General features: G+C 43.8%; 1 protein-coding gene across 1 annotated transcript in view; it reads left to right on the top strand.

Annotated features, from left to right (window-relative positions):
* Positions 1-19,920, top strand: part of UNC5D (unc-5 netrin receptor D) — a 584,073-nt gene that overhangs the window by 486,696 nt on the left and 77,457 nt on the right. The window contains exon 8 of the mRNA XM_024765069.1: positions 4,086-4,118. Within this exon, the coding sequence (XP_024620837.1) occupies positions 4,086-4,118 (33 nt within the window). The remainder of the gene's footprint in view (positions 1-4,085; positions 4,119-19,920) is intronic.

Below are 19,920 nucleotides of genomic sequence, written 5' to 3'. Positions count from 1 at the left end.
AGAAAAAAAAAAAAGGGTAGATTGTCCTCTCTCTCCCTCTCCCTCCCTCCCTCCCTCTGCCTCTGTCTCTCTCCCCCCTTCTCTTCCCTTGCCTCATATATAAGTATATATACCTCTATGCACACACTCACCACACGCACGGCAGACACAAAGCAACATTGGCAATACAGCACTGAGACAAAAGCAGATTGCCCAACGGTAAAGACAATTCCATGTTTTTGTCGGTAAAAATGATCAATTACTGTCAATTTCATGTAGTTTCCTGCTAATATATGTATAAGCGTATATGTGTGCACGTAACCTTATATGTATATAAAATCACAGAGGAAAAAAGCCTAGACTTGTATATATAACAACATAATAGTGGTTATCTCTTGGTGGTGGAATTATGGGGGGGGGTTTGCACTTATCTGTATTTTTTTGATATGGTAAGTGTAAATAATAAAAATGATTTTTAAAAGAAAACACAATTTAAAACACTATTAAAAATAAAATTTAAAAAACACTTGCACATCTTTAGCCTGTAAATACACAAAATCACTATAGGACTGAGTTATAGTTACCATCAATTTCTATTTACCCAGAAGGTACCTCTTGGTGTATAAGTTAGACCCTGGGAAAACTTGTGATTTTCCCAAACTACAGCTCAGCTGCCACTGGCTCAGAATTACATTTCTCTTCCTGTAAGAGAAAATGGGCCCTTCTGTACACTCCAGCTACCCCAAAGCCTCTTGGGAGGCAGAGAGGAACTGGAGTTGAGTACACAGAACCCCAGATTTGTTGCCAGGAAGTGGTGGTGCCCTCAATAGTCACAAAGACACAAACCCCTATCAGGAGTTCTTGGAGAAGGGCCTAAGCATGGGTATTTTTTTTTAAAAAAAAGCTCCCCAGGTCATTTTAATATGCAGCCCATGTGAAGAACCATGGTCCTAATGGATTAATTTACTAAGGGGCCATTTGAACATGGCCTTGGAGAGAGGTAAAATTAAAACAGAGAGGATTTGGTTGACCAAGGCCAGTGACTGCATGGCCTTGAGCCTTGTGAGAAAATGATTATGCAAACAGAATAAAAGAACATGAACTGTGGGTGGGCCATTCTTGCAAAACATAGCGAGGTTGGTGGTAGCCCTCTCTTGAGCTTACGGTAGAACAATCTCTAATCAGACATTTCAAGCTGGGGAAAATGGTCTATGAGAGCAGCTTGCTGACAAGATACTGCTTTTCACAAAATACAGCAGAACCCAATGTTGATGCCAATGCCAGGGGACTAAAGCTCTTGGGCACCAGAGACTTCCAGCCTTTTCCGTGAGACGATGCAGGCTAACACACGTGCTGGATCTCAGCATAACACACGCGATGGTAGAGGAGCAGCCCTTTGAATAATTTTGACTCTGCTTTCAGAATTCATTTCAGGTGGATTTCTGTGGAATGTCTTTGGTAGTTATTCTAAAGATTTATAGGAGTGAAAGCAGGGTAGCACAGGGGTCTTCTTTACATGGCAGGAAAGGGAAGTCTCGACTTGCCCTTGGGGTCAGCAAGCAGAGGACAGGATTAGGCATTTGTTTCTTAACTCCCGTTCAAGGACCCCTGAAATTCACTGGAATTGCTGATTTGGAGCTGTGCCTTGTCTCCACGCAGTAGCACATGAGTCGTCCTCTGAACAAGTATGATGATCATATTCATAACATGTTCAAGTTTTTATTCATCAGCTGCTACTTATTGATGGCTGAACATGTGCTAGCCCGATGCTGCGTGACTTCATGGTTATCATGTTTAACCCCCCGGGACCAAGCTTCAAGGACATTTTTATTCCCAGTTTACTGTGGGGAACACTGAGGTCACAGAGATAGATGAAGACAATCCAAGATTTAAATCTATTTCTGATCCTGAGAGTCTGCACTAATCCGTGTCAGTGATGACGACGCCGGAGCTGGGTGTCATCAGGTCAGAGTGGAGGATACCCTCTTCTTCTGCTCTGTGCATCCATGTGGCCCCCGCCCTCTATCTGGGGACTTTAGCCCTGGGATTTTCAGCTCCATTCACTCTGTCTTTTTTTCAGAGCTGTACCGGGTAGAACTCTACTACCCCAGTTTTTTCACATCTTGGCTCTATTCGATTTGTTTTTCTGAGGAGTAGTTATACATCTCACCTGTTTTTAATGGATTTTCATTTTGCTACCTGGCATAATTTTCGTTCCTGTGGTTTAGAAGGAAGAAAATACTGTTAGGCTCAGCCAGAGTTCTAAACAGATGTTCTGCACGTCTCTTTGTGTTGTCCTAGCAATGCATCAGTCTCAGATGTCTTAGCCTTGGCCTGCCAGCATGGCTCTGCCCATGCCAAATGCTTAGAGCGTACAATAAGCAAAAACTGAAGTCAGGTTAAAACCACCAAAGTCGTTTTGTTCTAGTTCTTCAGTGCATTAGCATCTGGACTTTGGGCGGTACCACCTGCTCTAAGGAAACTAGTATGGCATTGAATCTGTGCAGTAGGGAAATGCAAGGTTTTGGTTTTAAGAAACCTGACTGTAAGAATCTGAATATGATCATATCAACTTGAACAAATTATTATATTTTATGAGGATTTCTTTTTTAAAGAAAGATTTGTCAGATATTACCCTTTGCCTGTTAACTTGCCCTCATTGTAAAAAAAAAAACAATGGTGGCCCCTTTGCAAAAGTGTGATTTACACACAACTTTTATAAGCTACTTCCATCACAGATCAGATGGCAGAACACACAAGAGTTGTATCTAAAGCACACGGCAAGGGTTTTCTGTCAAAATCAGTATTAAGTGCAGAGAGTGGGTTAGGCTAAGAGATATTCCGTGAAGGATTCGGAACCTAGCTGTGTCTGTCTGCCTGGGAGGGGTTACGGTGCAGTCAGCCAGGTAATATTTATGAAGTTCTCAAATGTGTACTGTGCGAGATTTGATTCAGTTAAAAACATAATCCAAAATGACAGGATCTCACCCCGCTTGGCTCGCCTTCAGGCAAAGAGAGGAAGGAGGCTACACGAGGTGACTTTTCAAGGTCCCCTGCCTTATGGGAGTCTGTGAATCCTTAGCAACAGCCCCCGTGCTTGTAGTCAGACTGTGTTCCATCTACACCCTAAGAAGCCGCGAATGAGAGGGATGGTGCGCCCTGCAAATCCCCTGGAATTTGACACGGTGTCAGATCTGGTCTTCCCAGGTTTCTGCACGGTGGTGGAGTTGTGTTGGCCTGGGATGGGACCAGGGGCGGGAGGAAAGGTTAGCGGAGGGACTGTGGTGTAAGACAAAGCAAGCCACAGGCACCACGTCTCCAGGTGATTTGCAAGATGATTGCAAAATATTTGGTGATGAAAGACGGCAGGGGATGGTGGATGAACGGCCAGCCATGAAGAGAATGGATAAGAATGTCTAACTTGCTTTAGAAAAGACCAAGTGTCTTTTCTCTGTATCCGTCTCATCCGGCCGCTGCCCTGCTCAATAGCACGATTAAAAAGGACACCTTTCCGTTAAGCGAGATCATCCCCATTTTAACAGATGATCAAGATCTGAAACAAAAAAGTGTGATTTCTTAAAAATAAACCTTCAACACGCTCACAATACCGTAGCACCTATACCCAACGAGAACGGAAGAAAAGCAGAGTTTGGAACATTTTATCCAGACCATGAGAACTGCAAACCAGTGCAGGATCCCTTTAAATATTTATTCATGGTTCATTTTTCTATCATCATATATAGTGAAATAGCATCCCTTACCTGAGCAGTCTTCTGGCTGTAGATAAAAAACGGACAGGCGACAAGCTCACTGCTCTCATCATGCCGATAAGAATCTAACAAATGCAAGAGAAAGAAACCAGTAAGCCTGAGGGATTTTTTTTTTTTGGAAGGAGTGAAGCAGTCATGCTAGAAAAATATTGCAAAAGAGAAAAAATTTTTAAATTAGAATGAAAAGGATAAATATGAGTAACATAACCCGTATTGTCTGCAGAAAGAGAGAAAATGTTTCCTTTATGGAGGTAGACGTAAAGGGATATAGGAAATATATCTGTTCCGTGTAAATTATTAAATGCAACTTTCTTTTTTTCTCTTTCTTTCTTTTAGATAAAAAACCTCTTCATGAAATAAAACCCCAAAGTAAGTTATTCTTCCTCTTGTGAATATCACTTATTCTCATATTTTTGCTGTTGTATTTGTTTAGGAGCCAAAGAGAATTGAAGTTCCTTCGAAAGATCCAGGGCTTTCGGGGGGCTTCTCATTGGGTTTGGAGTCACATATCAGAGGTTTAAATGGAACAGAAACATGCACACCCCCTCCCATCCTTCAGAGTAAAAGTAAATCTCTCCTCTTGATTCCGCCTGCTGAGAGCAGTCCATTTACCTGCAAATGTCATCTAGGACTCTTATATCTGAGGAGATTTATCTCATTAAAATTAATAACTATTTGTCAGTACAGGCTTTCATGAGAGCAGCCTTGGGCAATAGCCTGATTCCAAGACTCTCCACCTGGGAGGGGGCAGGGGGCGCCTAAGAGAAGAACCCTGAAATCCATGGCAACCGGGTAGACGAAGAACCAGTATTCCACAGTGAAAAGGCCAGGAATTGAACCTAGTGGGTGGGTGCTGGCTCGAGGTCTCTGTCCACTGGCTTGCTTCCTGGAGAGGCCTTTGCCTTCTCTCCATCTTACGCATCCAGTAGATTTGGGGGACAGAGCACAGCTTGAATGATTGGCAGCTCGGCATTCAACCCCAGGGTGTTCAACCCCGGCTGAAATTGAGGGCCACCGGAGGCCGTTTATAAATCCCAACTCCCAGGCTGTACCCCAGTGAAATCAAAATGGGAAGAGGGGATTTAGAACACAGGAATCCCTAGTATTAAAAGCTCCTCAGGTGATTTCAATGTGCAGCTTGGATTGAGAACTATTTTTCTTAGAAAAATAGTTCTCGAAACTTAGATAAGCGACCACATGCATCAAAATCTTGAGTTATGGTGGGAGCTTGTTAAATATGCCCCCCCTCAGAATAGAACAGATTAATTTGAACACCCAGTGCGGGGGCAGCTCCTGAGAATCTACATTTTAATATGTTCCCCCAATGATTCTCAGAAATGTGTAAAGTATACCACGGTATCATATAGACGTCAGACTCCGCATAGAAGGGCATCCGCATTGCAGCTCTTAGCAATGGTAGAAAGAGAGAGCTCCCTAGCCAGTTTGGTTTGTAAAGCTTGTGAAAGACGTTCTTGACCAGTATCTCCTGTTTTGGTCGAAAATGAATGGCTTTTGATCCTTAAATCCTAGGGTATTAAAATTCAAATAGCATGGGAGCGTTAACAGCTTCGATTAACCACCTTCTTTGAAAGAATTAAGACCCTGTGAAAATAGACAGAGATCGGTGCCTTGGGATGGGGGTCAGGTGACATGAGAGAAAGATGCAGTAAAGCTGTGATGTTCATACTTCAGATGTTGCTTCGGGCAGGCTTGAGATAGAAAGATGCCATGACTTCTGGAGCCTGAGAACTTTACAGAACAACAGAAACAAACCTTCTTGTTTTCCCTGCTGTCTGCTGCCCATAAAGTCGTTATTGGGACTTAGGCAGTGGCCCTCCGGAGTCATGCATGCTGGATTTGGAGCTCATGGGAAGACTGAAGGTGGGGAAGCCTGATCGGGGGGTGTGTGCGTGCGCACGCATGAGAGGGTGGAGGAGACAAGGGGGCACTGAGTGTTCGGCTTGTGTCTGGGCCAAGGCCTCAGAGGGACTGCTGGAGTAAGTGGTCCCCCAGGGCTTCCTGGTCACAGAGCCCTCACCCTCCGCTAGCCCCCGTGTGCCGCCCAAGCAAGATTATGGGTATCCATGTGGCGGCCAATGGGAGAGTTCCTCAGAAATGCATGTGTGTTTTTTGAACATTAATTTCACGCTTAGTCTGTGAGTCCTGTGCCATTCTAATTTGGGTACAAATTTGGGTACATTCCAGCCATAAGCCCCACAGTAGCTAGTTCTGGTCCTCGGGGACTCGTGAATGAGGTTTTGCTTGGGTTTCTCGCTCCTCTACACCATGCTTAATTGCTGGATACTGCCACGGAATCGCTTAAACTGTTTTAATTTGTGATTTCCTAAAAATAAAACCTTAACAGAATCAATGTGATTGCAAAAGGCTCCCAGAGGCATCGGATCCGGGTTCTGGAGGCTGCACGGTTAGGAGTGCGTTATATGAAGGCGGGCTGCGGTCGTTCGTTGAAAGAGAGGGGCTTCGCTGAAGATTCCATGAATCATCACTGATGCGAAATCAAAGTCAATTATGAAGATAATTGAGAAACAACCTGCTCCTATATATAGCTGTGCACATGATCCTCTGCCAGGCTGGTTGGATGGAAACCATCCCTCGGAGCCTCCCGGGCAGATCCGTGTGAGGCGGGCTGAGGATCCGGCTTTGAGTTGCGGGGAGGTGTGAAAAGAAAGTGAAATCTTAAGATGCCTGTTGGCAAATCTTAATGACAAACGGGGGGGAAATATGTGCACAGCATCGCTCCTGAAAGCACTTATTGTAAATGAGATAATTTAATCAATTACGTTTCCTAATGTACTAAACCGAATGTTTCATTTTCTGCTTCTGCACATCTTAAATTATCTTCAGGTGTTTTAGGAGATTTAATCATAGTTAATAGAAACTTCATTACCAGCAAATGTGCTTTCAATAAATGTTGTGTAACAATGTCAGGACGTGCAGTAAAATATAGTAGGTTCTGAATGGCAAACAGGTACCCCCAGAGTCAGGCTGAAAGATGGATGGTCATGTGCAGACAGACTCCTGGAGGCTTGGGGAATGAGGCTATCTGAGGGGCTGTGAGCCCCCAAGGAGCGACTGCTTCAGTAAGTTCACCTTAGGGATGAAAAGGATTCAGCTTCCCCCTAGAAAATAACTCAGAACATATTTTTTTCTCCATCTTCTTTCCACGTAGTTGTTTTGTGACTTAATAGAAACGCACGCTACACACGAATCCCATTAATCGTTCTAGAGTCAGTTACCTCCAGGACTTCGCCGGTTGAATGTCTCCCAATAACCTGAATCTCAGCTTTTTCAAAATTGAATGTGTCCTTTTCTGTCCCTGTTTTTAACCCAGGCCTCTTCCCATCTTCTCTAGTTCAGTGAATACTACGCCTTTAACCCAGCGGGGTCCCACACTTGGACAGCCTCCTAGACCCCCGTCTTCTTCCTCTCCCTTCTCCAGCTCAGTACCCAATGAATCACTACCGTCTAACCATTCTGCCACCTACACAGATCAAGTTCACTGACTCTCCCCCTTTTCCCTCTTGCGTACCCATCCCCCCATTCATTCAGCAGCTATTCATCAAGTGCTTCCCATGGGCTAGGACATGTTCTAGGTGGTGGAGAATCAACACCTGAGCCAGACAGATACAGAGCAGAGTTTCTGCTCCCACAAAGCTTACGGTGAGGGGAGATGGAAAAAACCAGAAAATAAGAGTGCTGCTCCCACAAAGCTTACAGTGAGGGGAGATGGAAAAAACCGGAAAATAAGAGTGCTCAGTGCTGTGGAGGTGGTGACGTGTTGTGAAGAGGAATAACGCAGGATAAGGGGCTCAGGCGGGGATGGAGGGAGTGTTGCTTTTTTGTATAAGGTGTTCAGAGAAGGTCTCTGTAATAAAACCACGTTTAAGAAGAGGCCTGAAAAAAAAAACAAGGACAAAAACATTCTAGATATCTGAGAGGAGAACATTCCAGGCCAAGGGAACAGCAGGATGCCAAGGCTGTGTGGCGGGAACTTGTATCCGAGGAACAATTAGGGCAGGTATCTGGAGCACAGCGGCAAAGGGAAGAGTCATAATAGCTCAGGTCAAAGAAGTGGGGCACAGGGAAAAACCGCCAAGCGTATCATAGGCCATCGTAACGACTTTGACCTTTCATGTGAGCGAGATGGAAAGCCATTGAGGGTGTTTATTCATAGTGAATATTTTCAAGGATAAACTCTACCTGCTGTGTTGAGTGTAAACATACAGGGAACCAGAGCAGAAGCAAGAAAACCTGTTACAATGATCTATTGTAACAATAATCTATTAAAATAATCTAGGCTGTTTACAATACCCAGGCTATTATAATAACTTAGATTCAAGATGACTGTGGCTTGGGCCAGACAGAATGCATTGGAAATTGTAGAAACGGGCCATTATGGATATCTTTTGAAGGCAGTCAAAAGGATTTGCTGGTGGATTGGATATAGAGTTTGAGAGAAGGAAAAGCATTAGGGATGATTCCAGAATTTGGGCTACGCAACTGGAAGGATGGACTTGCCATTACCGATCTGGGGAGAACTTGGTTTAGCACATCTGGAGGGAGACTCAAGAGTTCATTGTTATAAATGCTAGATTTGAGATACTTCTTAAACATCTAAATGGAGAGGTTAAACAGGCAGCTGAATATATGAGTCTGGAGGTCAGAGGAGAGTCCTGGCTGGTGACATAAATCTGGGGCTTGTCACTGTCCAGATGATACTTAAAGCCATTAGGCTGAATGAGATCACCGAATAATGAGTGTGAATAGAGAAGGTATCTGAGGACTCAGCGCTGGAGGACATCAACGTTTAGATGTAGAGAAGGTCAGAAGTCACTGCAGAGGAGACAGAAAAGTAACAGCCAGTTGTAGTAAGAGAAAAACCAAGTGAAAAGAAAGGGGTGTCCCAGACAAAAATGTTTTAAAGTTCAGGCCACCTTTCTTCCTAACCAGGATTTCTACCATTGCTTCCTATATCCAATCTTGGCTGACATCAATTTATCTGATCTTTTGAAAACATCAGTTCTGGTCACATGACCTCTGTGTTTAAGCCTTTTCGTTAGCTGACCATTATTTTTAAGATAAAGTCCAAAGTACTTAATGTTTGTGATCTGGTCTGAGATGGCTTTTCTTAAGCGTATCAGCTTCTCTCAAGCCGCTGAATCATTAGGTATTTTCCTTCCTACCCTCTCACCGTTTCTCGTATTCTTCAGCCAAACAAAGATTCTTAGTTGTCCGAATACCCTGGGCCCATATTGGCATAAACTTCCTTATACGTTCTGTTACTTCTGCCAGAAAACTTTCTCTCCCCCTAATCTTAACCTGTTGAATTTATCCTTCCTCCAGGTTTTGGCTTGGGTCTCACTTCTGCAAAGCATTCACCATCTTCCCCCCAGCCCCCAAGTCTGAGTTAGTTACTCCTGTAATTGGCTCAGTATCAAGCAGTTTCCCTATTTCTACATCATATGTTCATTGCCTTTATCCCAGGCTGGATTCCCTCTCTGCTAGACATAATTCCTGCCATCTGGTAGATGGTATAGGATCTTGTTCACCCTTATGCTTGTGGCGTTTACCACTGTGCCTAGTATGTATTAGATGCTCAATTCATACTTGTTATTATGGTCTTACATGTTCCTGCTAACTCTGCACGGAGCCTTTTATTGTTAAGGTGAAAATAAAGACTTTGCTTCTTTATATTTATTTCAACTCATTCATGTAGTAGATAATTATTGCACAATTATTCTATATAAATAGTCCTGGCCCAGTGAAGTGTGAAGGAAACAGTAAGAAAGGCTTCTTCCCCACAACTTCAATACAAGGTAGAAGATAATAAAGGATTTGAGAAGAGGGGGAAGTAAGGAGATAGTTTTTAATAATCATCTATTCTGTGCCAGGTGCTAGGTTAAAGTCTAAGCTGGATGCTTCCCAGAATCATTTCTATCAAACAATGACCCAAATGTGTCCTTACGTCTGAAAATTAGGTACTTCTCGTCTCCTTACTAACACTCCATTCTACATCTTTTCCCCAAGTACACTGCTTTCATCCATAGTGGAACAATGTGGATTCTGGGAATACACATTCTTCGTGATCCTCATAGGGTTAGGGAACTCCTCAGAAGATGCACAGACTGCACTGGTAATTTGGACCATTCTCTTTCAGGCTGTGTAGACCTGAATGGTACCTTGAACCCATAGAACGATCTGCGACTTTGAACCATAATATCTTTAAGTTCTCAATAGACTTCTAGATTCTTCTAAACTAACATGAGGCAACTGGCATCAATGCTAATCTTCTAGCCATGATGTAAAGCACATTTTTTTTCTATTTTACCCAGCATTTTTCTTCATCTCCTGCTGATTGTTTTCCATTACATAAACAGCACTTCCCACAAATTGCATGACTTGCTTTGTCCTTCAGAATCACTCTTACTGTGAATCAATTCAACCCATGCCTATGTGCAACGTTTATAATTTTCTTACTACTTTCAATCTTTTTATTACCTAATTTTTATTCCATTGTAAGTGTATACCTTTTCTTACTACCATCTTCAAGAACATCATTGACCTTACTGGACGTGATGGGATTTCGTTCGTTAAATACTTCGGAACTAAGCACAGACACAGTGAATAAGTGACGGACCAATGTGTTCATCAGCATCAGAGGAACCCAGGGTACTCGCTAAAAATGTGAATTCACAGGCCCCATCTTTCCACGTGTTAGTACATTCAAAGTTAGAGTTTATATCTTCAATTTCCAGAATAGAAAATGAAAGTGAAGTCATTTTCTCAAGGACTGGAGTTCAAATCCTGCTTTTTGACTCTAGTTCTCATTTTACCTTGGTCTTCGTATCTGATGGGAAAAAACACAGTTCTTTTTGCAGTCTGAAGGTAGACTTACCAGATAAAATACAGAACCCTTAGTTACATTTGAATTTCAGATCAACAGTGAATACATTTTAGCATAAGCATGTCCCAAATATGGCATGAGAAATACTTCTACTAAAGTTATTCATTCTTGATCTGAAATTCAGATTTAACTATGTCGTATTTGTATTTGCTTGATCTGGCAACTTTACTCAGAAGGAAGAATAAAACACGTGAATGTGCATTATCAAGAAATATTTTTGGGGCTTCCCTGGTGGCGCAGTGGTTGAGAGTCCGCCTGCCAATGCAGGGCACACGGGTTCGAGCCCTGGTCCCGGAAGGTCCCACATGCCGTGGAGCAACTAAGCCCGTGCACCACAGCTACTGAGCCTGCGCTCTAGAGCCCGCGAGCCACAACTACTGAGCCCGCATGCCACAACTACTGAAGCCTGTGCGCCTAGAGCCCGTGCTCCTCGATAAGAGAAGCCACTGCAGTGAGAAGCCCGTGCACCGCAACGAAGAGTAGCCACCACTCGCCTCAACTAGAGAAAGCCCGCGTGCGGCAATGAAGACCCAACACAGCCAAAAATAAATAAATTAATTAATTAAAAGAAATATATTTTATAGAATAGATTATCTTTACTGTCAATCTTGGAAGAATGGTTAGAATTAAAACAAATATTAGAGGAGAGAACCTTTCAGTGAAAGCAAGTCTGAACAAAAAGAAGTCTACTGAAGTACAAGTTCTACTTGAAAAAAATGGATATGGGCAGACCTCACTTTATTGTGTTTTGCTTTCTTGAGCTTCGCAGATACTGCTTTTTTTTTTTTTTTACAAATGGAAGGTTTGTGGCCACCTTGTGTTGTCAGATGATGGCTACCATGTTTTAGCAATAAAGTATTTTCTAGTTAAGGTATATCCATTGTTTTGTTCAGACATAATACTATTGCATGCTTAACAGGCTACAGTATAGTGTAAACATAACTTCTAACTGGAAAAGCAAACAATTTGTGTGACTCACTTTATTACGATATTTGCTTTATTGTAGTGGTCTGGAACTGAACCCATAATATCTTTGAGTTATGCCTGTAGTCAGATTTAGCCAAAGAGTAGGGTCCCTATGGATGAGAAATGGGCAAAAGCAGTTGAAAAATAGAATGGGGCAGAGCAGAAAGTGTCTTGAGCTGTAAGGAAAGTCCCTGTTGGAGTGAACTCACACCTACTAGAGAGTTATTGAAAGGTCAGTGCCAGAACCGTGTTTGGAGAGAGTAATCCATGTGTAAAGTGGTTCAGGGTGAACAAAGACTGGGGCCTCGGTACCAGGTAAGATGAGACTGTGCAATGTGGGTGCCTCCCGTTGAAACGGAGATGTGAGAGGCACTGGGGATCCGATCAGTAAGGCGTGTCAGTGGTCTGGGGAAGGGGTCGATGGAAAGAAGAGGAAAGATGACTCTCCGTCTCAAGCCTGGTCTCTGGTGATGTCATTACTAGAGAAAGGGAATTCAAGAAAAGAAAGTATCTGAAGAGATAAGAATGGTGAATTCATCAATCAGATGACAAATTTGAGATGTTAGCGCAACACATAGTTGCGTGATGGTATTATCCATCGAGCCGGAGGAAATGTTGGATGAGGTCTTCACATACGCGATGAGGCAGGAGATCTTGGTTTGAGACTGTTTGTCATCGGAGGAATAGTTAGTGCTGTCTGCGTGTGAGTGATGATCCGATTAGATGAGCGAAAGGGGCCAAGAACTGAGCTTTAAAGATCTTTATAAAGATCTTTAAAACTGAGCTTTAAAGATCTGAAAGAGGAAATATAATACCTACCCACAAGAAGGAAGGGTAGTTCCTAAACAATAAGAAAAGAGATGTTGGGAGAATCAAATTTAAGGGACTTTTTCTTTCCCCTAGAGGGAGGGTTGGCTATTCTTGTGTTTCTACTGCAGAGCAGTGGAAAAGAATAAGAGAAAGAACATTACTACTAATGGAGTGTTTGAGACCAGTCTTCAAGAGGGAACAGTGGTTTGTGCGAGAGCCAGACTCTAAAAGGGTAAGAGAAAAACCAAATAAGACAAATAGTGAACGAGTTACACCATTATACAGCCTGGCCATGGGCTTAGACACGTGTAAAAAGAAGTGAAGCAGGTCTGTAGGTTCTGATAGAGGAAAGATCTACAAGATACTGTACGTGGTGGGGGCAAAGAGCAACATACAGGAAAGGAAATATAATTTAGAAATATAAGGATAATAGAATTTTTCGAGTAAACTTGGTAAAAAAAAAAAAAAGGAAATTTACTTTTTTTTCCCTGAAAGATCTCAAAGATACTATCAAGAATGGTTACTTTCATTTTTTTCAATTTTATTTATTTTTTTATTGGAGTATAGTTCATTTACAATGTTGTGTTAATTTCAGGTGGACAGCAAAGTGATTCAGTTATATATACATATATATCAGGTTTTTATCATATTCTTTTCCCTTATAGGTTATTACAAAATATTGAGTAGAGTTCCCTGTGCTATACAGTAGGTCCTTGTTGGTTATCTGTTTTATATGTAGTAGTGTGTATATGTTAATCCCAAACTGCTAATTTATCCCTCCTCCCCTTCCCCCTTTGGTAACCATAAATTTGTTTTCTATGTCTGTGGGTTTATTTCTCTTTGGGATATAAGTTCATTTGTATCCTTTTTTTTTTTTTTTTAGATTCCACATATAAGCGATATCATATGGTATTATATGTCTTTCTCTGTCTGGCTTAGTTGGAGGATAAATTTTCTCTTGGTGTAGTGTAACTTTTTATAGTTCCTAAAACATTTTCTCATCATATGCATGTATTCTATTTATTCTTTTGTTTCAGCAGGACAGAGGTTAAGTGGTTAGGGAAATTATGGAACATGGATCACGAAAGGTTCAATGTTAAGAACAAATGCTTTGGGCTTCCCTGGTGGCGCAGTGGTTGAGAGTCCACCTGCCGATGCAGGGGACACGGGTTCGTGCCCCAGTCTGGGAGGATCCCACATGCTGCGGAGCGGCTGGGCCCGTGAGCCATGGCCGCCGAGCCTGCGCATCCGGAGCCTGTGCTCCGCAACGGGAGAGGCCACAGCGGTGAGAGGCCCGCGTACCGAAAAAAAAAAAAAATGCTTTAAGTTGTCTTCAACAAAGAGCTAAGGATTTCGTGGATGTGAAAAGATACTGCATCTTTGCAAGGTTTATCAGAGTCGGGAGAAGGATTTGGGTGGGAGGTGATTAGGGAGACCAGGCTGTGTCTGCAGGCAGAAGGCAAGGCTCATGTGTGGAGGCAGAGTTGAAAGATGCAAGGCCGAAAGGGAATAATGAACGAAGCCGGGCCCCCGCGGACGCAGGAGAGGGCGGAACGGAGCTGGCCTGACACAGAGGAGCAGCTGTTCAGGGAACAGGGAAAAGGAAAGGAAAAACGTGGGAAGGAGCAGAGGAATTCTGAGTTGTGGAGGAGGGAACTCACATAGGAGGGCCTCTGTTTTTTCAACTAGAAAAGGGGCCAGTGAGAAGCAGCGGTGTTGAAGAAAGGAAACAAAGTTCAGAGTAACTGTTTTGATGAAAAGCGTTATTTGGTCATAGGACATGAATACAATAATCACTCGGCTGCAAGGAAGGCCCCGGTGAGTTTGCAAAGCATCGGATTTTTGATGATACCCACCAGTCTAGTTGGTGAGTTTCTCCAGCGGGGCAAGTTGACCTCAGTGCAGGGAGCCACCCTCTAATGGTTAAGCTATTTGGGAGTGAAGACAGGTGGGTGTCCAAATGCTGCCTTGGCCATTTTCTCATGGCAAAGCCTTGAGCAAGTCTCTATCTTATCTGCACCTAAGTCATCATCGTGAAAGAGGAAATATAATACCTACCTCAATAGACTTGGTTGTGAGGATGAGAATGTGATCACACCTGTAGCTCTCAGAGAAGCGAACACAAGCTTAGTGCTCCTTCACTGGGCTACCCTTGCCAGCAAGAGGTATTGCCGCCGAAATTCGGCCTGTACACACTGGTGCCGGGTGAAATCTCAGAGACAGAGTTTGGGATGAAATAGAAAGAGCGAGCTTTTTTGCTCTGGCAGGCAAAGGGGACCACAACGGGCTAACGCCCTCAAGCCTGTGTGTCCCGCCCTGGAGGGGGCAGTGAGGAGTTTTATAGTAGTGGTTCAAGGAGCAGGGCGTGATCAGCTCGTGGACGTCCTTCGGATCGGCTGGTGGTGAGGTAATTGGGAGTCAGCTTCATCAACCTTCTGGTTCCAACCGGTCTAGGGTCTGTGTTCTTGTGGGCAGCAGTCTTCATCTGGTGGCGGTCTACTTCCTATAAAAGCAATTTAGGAATGTGTGTCAGGCCTTTATCTGTATCTTTCAGGGAACTGGGAGTTCTGCTATGTGGCAGAATTATCATCTAAATTGTTTCCAGTTCCCCAGCCCAACAGCTATTCTTTATTTCTACATCTTAACGTTGCCCAATCATTAACTTTGGAGTCGAACTTTTACTTCAGAAGACAAGGACACAGGGGCTGGTACACGGTTTCAGTATCAGGCAGTGTGACCAGGACAGAGGTTAACAGCTGAATAGGGAATGAGCCAGAGAATCGATTCTGGAGCCAACTGCCTTGGATTGAATCCCAGCTCTGCTGCTTACCAATCGTGAGGCTTTGGGCAAGGCAAGTGATCTTCTGGCCTCAGTTTACACATTTAAATGGGCACATTTTTACAAGGTTGTTGGAAGGATTAAAATGAGTTAATAAGTGTAAAGTAGTAGAACAGTGCCTTGCACGTAGCAAGTGCTATTTAAAAGTGTGCTGCTGTTGTTATTAGTGACAGCAGTAACGAGGTTTTGGAGGATGGCAAGTTGGAAAAGCGAGATGGTGATTGGTGACGGGATTTTGAGAGTCCAAGCAATGCAGATATCATCGGAATTGCTTACCGTGGTTGACCATAGCTGACCATTTAAAAGCTATTTTCTGATGTGTTAAAGAAAAAAGTGGTGCTTCTCAATGACAGCAAGTATAAACAACTCGAACAATAATTTGTTATGTTTCCACGTGCAATTAAATACTTGGGTACCTCACTCTGTATCTACATAGCGCTGCCTGTGCTGGGATGAGGAGGGACTGGTCCAGAGATGGCTGTTTCCCGGGAGCCCAGCACAGCAGCTGGTTCTAGCCTCCTATTTATTTTGCCTCTCTCAGCCCTCTCTTTGTGAATATTTATAGTGTTAATTCCTTAGTAATTCACTGCCTCTCATGTATGCCAATTCAAGTTGCTGAGGTTTTCTTTCCCCCTGAAATGGGAGCAGTGGTCACTTTATAATATCTAATGAGATAAAACAGAATAGCTTTTTTTCTTCCCAGACTGGGGCACGAACCCGCGTCCCCTGCATCGGCAGGCGGACTCCCAACCACTGCGCCACCAGGGAAGCCCTAGCATATTGTTTTTAACTTTTTATTTTACATTGGAGTATAGTTGATTAACAATGTTGTGATAGTTTCAGGTGTACAGCAAAGTGATTCAGTTATACGTATACATGGATCTATTCTTTTTCAAATTCTTTTCCCATTTAGGTTGTTACAGAATATTGAGCAGAGTTCCCTGTGCTATACAGTAGGTCATTGTTGGTTATCCGTTTTAAATATAGCAGTGTGTACATGTCAGTCCCAAACTCCCTAACTATATGTCTTGAAAGGTATTTTGTTGTGCTCCTTTGTTCATTTGATGTACCTATCTGATCCTGTGAAACAGACTCTAATCTGATACGTAGTTAACCTCATAACATGGGAATTGAGCTAAATTTCCATAACTAAGTGGCATTAATATGTTCTTCCAGTGAGAGTCCTGTGGAGAGTGGCAGGCAAGCTAAGTAAAGAGCCCTTCGCTTTATTCCTTTGGGGACATAAGTTACTGTGAATGACTAGGTGTGATAATAATTCATGAAGACAGGAACCCAGTCCTTGAACTCTGAAGTTCGAAGGGGCTTTGAAAGGTCACTTACCCTTTCTCGCCAACTTTGCCCAAAAATGAAATAACCGCAGACTACTGTCAAGCGACGCTGGTTTTCAGAGCCTCTGAAAGGAGATTTCATAAGCTCCCTCAGAAATAGTGTGGCTTTTTTTAACAACCCTCCTTGTAGAAAAGGTCATTTTAATATCTAAGCAGAGTCCAAGTGCTATAACAAAAGGCCATGTCCTCCTTTTCAGCCCTCGTTAGAGCTGGTGGAGAGCTCCTTACTAGCCTCATCGTAAAATGAAGGTTCGCTGGGCACCTACTGTGGCCTCTTCTTAGAGCAACGCTTCATGCGTGAAAGAGCCCCGCACAAGCCACTTTTTAGTTCTCCTTTCTCCAGGCCCAATGAACCCGTAAACATTTCCTTTCCAGGGTCCTAGCTTCCAACTATTAATCTTTGTAGCCTTTCTCTGTAGATGTTTCACACTCCTTCCAGCAGTGAACAGATTCCTCTGTAGTTTCCGACTAACTTGGAATATAAGAGATTTCCCAGTCCTTGTTTTTTTCTTTTTGTTTTCTTTAGCCTATAGATTACACACAAGTTTTTCTACCACATGTTGTCTCCTTCTGAGCTTGGCCTAAAACTTTCACAACTCTCGGAGAGAGGAAAATAGGGATGAAGACACAGGAAAGACATCAATCACACGTTGATAGGTAAACAGAAATACAGAGAAAAGTACCCTACGCCCACAAAAGGCAGGATAGCCTGATCAGGCAGGGGGTATCAAGGCTTTTGTTCAAAATCACTTGGAGGAAACAAACCAGCACCACATGAGTATGAGAGCAAGCAGACAGGTATAGACATGTATGTGTGTGGACGTAAAGGAAAAAGAGGGTCTCTGGGGCAGGGCTTCTACAATCAACCTCAGACCGGGATCTCTTTCCTACCTCTCTTCCCGCAGTCTGAGACCAGGCAAGCGATCAACAAACAGTCGCACAATGATTCAACGCAAGTTTCTGTGGGAAATGATAGAGATAGAACTGCTTGTGAAGAACTTAAAGCAGTTATACAGAATGTGCGGGCAGTCAGATCATTAACCATCAGAAGATCCAAAAAGAGTTCTAGGAACCGTAAGTGACAGAAGAGTTTAGAAAACCATGGGTTGGCAGGGTTGGCTGGATTGGCCAGGACAGAGTCACTTTCTTGGAGGACGAGGCCCTGCGCTGGCACCTGACAGATGGGTAGGGCCTGGATGCCTAGTGGTATGGGGGGCACAGGGCAATGACCCGTCATTATAATCTGAAAGGTGAACGGGGCTTTTCGCTAGCAGAGGTCCACCTAGCCGGTAGGTTAACGACCGTTGAATCCGGGGTGTAGGCAGTGTGGAGTGCAGGAGCGCAGGGCTGGATGTGGAGAAAGCGTTCCAGTCCTGGGAAGAGCCTGCACCCTGTGGGCATGTGACTGGAGCAGCTCCCCTGGGAAGGAGCCAGCAGTGGCTTCTGACGTTCTGACGAGAGCTGAGTGTGTGCTCACGTACGCGCACGCACTCAGTCTTGGGGTGATTCTGCAGTGGCACCCCTCCAAGTGCCCATGTGCTCACAGACACCTGCACCCAGCCTTCCCCTTCTCCCGTGAAACTGTGGTGAAAAACGTGGAACTAAACCTCAGGTTCTCCTGGGGCCTGTCCTGCACACACATGAAAAGGGAATCAATTACCTTTGTGAGCACACAGGAACCCTTATAGGGAAACCCACTCTACTGTCCTGGAGAAATAGATTAGAAAATGGTGGGGCAGAGGGGGAAAAGAAAAGAAGAAAGAATGAGGTGAAGTGAAAGCAGATAGATAGAGAAGAGAAAAAAAAAAAAGAGGGAAAAGAAGCAGGGTGACCCAACTTGAGAAGAATTTGAGCTATAAGGATGACTGATTACATCTCTTGAGACGCGCACACGTGGCTTTGATGACGTGTCTACCTCTGTAGCTGCACCTGGATACCAGGGTCCCATCACCACCTTGGCTTTTGTCAGTTTTAAACAGGAAACAACTGAGAATATGGACCACATATTAATTCACCCCTGTATCATTTCCGCTGCATGGTTGAGCCTCCACAAGTGTATGTTGACTGAATGAAATTATTAGATCCTGAACCTTCGAATTCCCCGGACAGATTGTTCTTGTAAAATAAATCCCCCTTTGCTTATCTTTCTGTAGGAGTCCATGGACTTCTGCTTTTAGATCAGACTGTCCCGCCAAGTGCCAGGGTGAGCCTCATAAGGGAGCAGTGCTCTCCTCCCTATCCCCAAAGTCCCCGTATTCATTTTTAAAAATCCTGTAATTCAGTATTTCATTCTCTTAAGTCAAATACATTCTGCACGTATTCCTGGAAGAGGAAACACAACGAGCTATATCCAACATCCATACCTCCATCTGAAGGCATAAGTAGGGTCCTTTCCTAAAACAGGACTTGTATCTGGAGGGCAGAGAATTCTGGTTACCTAGGTAGCAAGAGGGTGGACACATAAAGAACAAGATAGGAATCCAGGGGAACAAAGACAGCTTGTTCCTGCTACTTAGTTTTGTTTCCGGATTTCGTGTCCAGTGATGTCCATTTTCAGCAGAAGTACCTTCACCCTGGTTATCCTCTGGCTCCTGGTCCTATTTTAGTACCTGGGAAGCTAAAGATGCCTTTGTGTCTACTTCGCCAACTCAGCAGGAGAGCAGCTGCATTCAGGACACTGTCAGACTCTTGCTCTGTGTGCTCAGTTGCCGAGCAGGTGTCTTCTCCCCAGATACACCTTTTCAGATGGTGGTGTCATCAGTCAGCAGCGCCCAAGGACCTGGAGGGGAGGGGTGGGGGAAGGCTAACTGGTTCCAATCCAAAGTTCTCTCACTGCTCCTGGTACCCTGGCTTGCTGCACCTGTTGTGTTCTGTGTCCTCTCTCTGCTCTAACGATTCCCTCCAAGGAACTTAATTGAGTAGAGGGAGGGTGAGACTGTAAGTGGGGTGATAGCTGCCGTCCTTTCTCCCCACATGACATAGGTAGACATTTGGGGTTGGTATCAATCATCATCCCCATAGTTCTGGGTGTCTAGGGAAGACCACCACCAATGCCCCATCCCTCTCCCTCTCCCATTTGGTCCATCATGAAGTTGAACTAAAGCCTAAATCACACCCTGTTTCTCCATACCTCCCAGGCTCTTGTGGTTACGAAAAGTGTCTGATAATCCTCTGACCTTTCAGTTACTGTTCTTTGGGATGACTGTGTTCTTCTCCTCACGAATTATTTTTATGTGTTGACCGCCCTATTACTGAACCGGTTCTGCTTGATTTCCTTGTTCC

Source organism: Neophocaena asiaeorientalis, unplaced genomic scaffold (genome assembly GCF_003031525.2).
Source record: "Neophocaena asiaeorientalis asiaeorientalis breed wild unplaced genomic scaffold, Neophocaena_asiaeorientalis_V1.1 scaffold14, whole genome shotgun sequence".
In the NCBI taxonomy this organism is placed as follows: Eukaryota; Metazoa; Chordata; class Mammalia; order Artiodactyla; family Phocoenidae; genus Neophocaena; species Neophocaena asiaeorientalis.
Note: the sequence above shows the minus strand (reverse complement) of the source record. Positions and strands in the feature narration are given on the sequence as shown.